We start from the raw sequence: 1,476 nt of genomic DNA on the forward strand, positions 1-1,476 counted from the left end.
GCCAGGTGGGTCACAGCGGCTTTGCATCGACTACAGATGTGTTAATCAGATAACCAAAACAGACACTTACCCTCTCCCTTGTGTGGAAGATTGCATAGACAAGATCAGAAAGGCTAGGTACATAAGTAAGTTTGATTTGTTAAAGGGATACTGGCAAGTACCTATGACTGAACGTGCTAGGGAGATGTCATGTTTTGTAACACTAGGAAAGACTTTTGCATGTTCTGTAATGCCATATGGTATGAAGAATGCACCAGCCACATTTCAGAAGCTCATGAATGTTGTAACAGAGGGTTTGGCAGGGTGTGTTGTTTATATTGATGATGTATTAATCTTCAGTGACAACTGGAAAGATCACCTATGCCATGTCAGTAAATTTCTTGAGCGTTTGGTTCAGGCTAATCTTGTAGCTAATTTATCAAAGTGTGAGTTTGGTCAAGCTAAAGTTCAGTACCTTGGGTACGTAATTGGTGATGGACATGTTGCACCACCAGGAGCTAAGGTTCAGGTTATAAGTGATCTTCCCAGACCTAAAAGTAGGAAAGAGCTACAAAGATTTTTGGGAATGGTAGGTTATTACCGGAGATTTGTTCTTAACTTTTCAATTCTTGTATCACCACTTACAGACCTACTGAAAAAGGGAGTTAAATTTGTCTGGACCGATAACTGTGAATCCTCTTTCAACAAACTTAAAGCTATTCTATTAAGTCAGCCAGTGCTCGCTACTCCAAATTTTGCTAAGCCTTTTAAGATGGCTGTTGATGCAAGTGATATAGGAGCTGGGGCTGTTTTGCTGCAAGAGGATGATCAGGGTATTGAACACCCTGTATCTTATTACAGTAAGAAGTTCACTCCACCTCAAAAGAACTACTCAACTATTGAGAGAGCTTTTGGCCTTGATTTTGGGTTTACAGCATTTTTCATTTTATTTGTGTTCTGGTTTTGACCCCATAGTCATTTATACCGATCATAACCCACTGAAATTCCTTAGTAAGTTTAAAGATAAAAATCAGAGATTGACAAGATGGAGTCTACTTCTTCAGGAGTATTCATTAGACATATAACATGTCAAGGGGAAAGAAAATGTTATTGCAGATTGCTTATCTAGACTTTAGACAGATTGTTTTAGAGTAATAAGAAATTTCCTTTGTAAATTTCTTTTTCTTTGTGGGGAGGTGTTACATAGCCTATGATTTCATCATCCTTTGTGTAATTCTAACGTACAGTGTGCTGCATGTTTGATCACGAGCGTGTTCTACCTCACTCCCCCCCTCCTCCCTTATAGTGGAGTAAGTCGTTCTTTCTGTTGTTCAGAGCAGGATTGTCAACTCTTTGTCCCCATGGCTTCATTTGCGCGTCCTTCTTACAAGTTGTATCAAGCTCTGCCGGCCCCTATATAATGAGCTCAGTCTCTGCATTATTGCCACTTAGATCTACTCCTCATTTTGTTCACATCTCTGTCCTCCCCTGTACAGT

General features: G+C 39.8%; 1 protein-coding gene across 1 annotated transcript in view; it reads left to right on the top strand.

The window, feature by feature from the left end:
- The first annotated feature begins 473 nt into the window (after positions 1–473).
- The window catches only part of LOC145417790 (troponin C-like), a 23,784-nt gene continuing 22,781 nt past the window's right edge, over positions 474–1,476 (top strand). The window contains exon 1 of the mRNA XM_080286400.1: positions 474–501. Within this exon, the coding sequence (XP_080142526.1) occupies positions 474–501 (28 nt within the window). The remainder of the gene's footprint in view (positions 502–1,476) is intronic.

The sequence above is a fragment of the Coenobita brevimanus genome, chromosome 111, assembly GCF_032717465.1.
Source record: "Coenobita brevimanus isolate Jiangsu-jjx chromosome 111, ASM3271746v2, whole genome shotgun sequence".
In the NCBI taxonomy this organism is placed as follows: domain Eukaryota; kingdom Metazoa; phylum Arthropoda; class Malacostraca; order Decapoda; family Coenobitidae; genus Coenobita; species Coenobita brevimanus.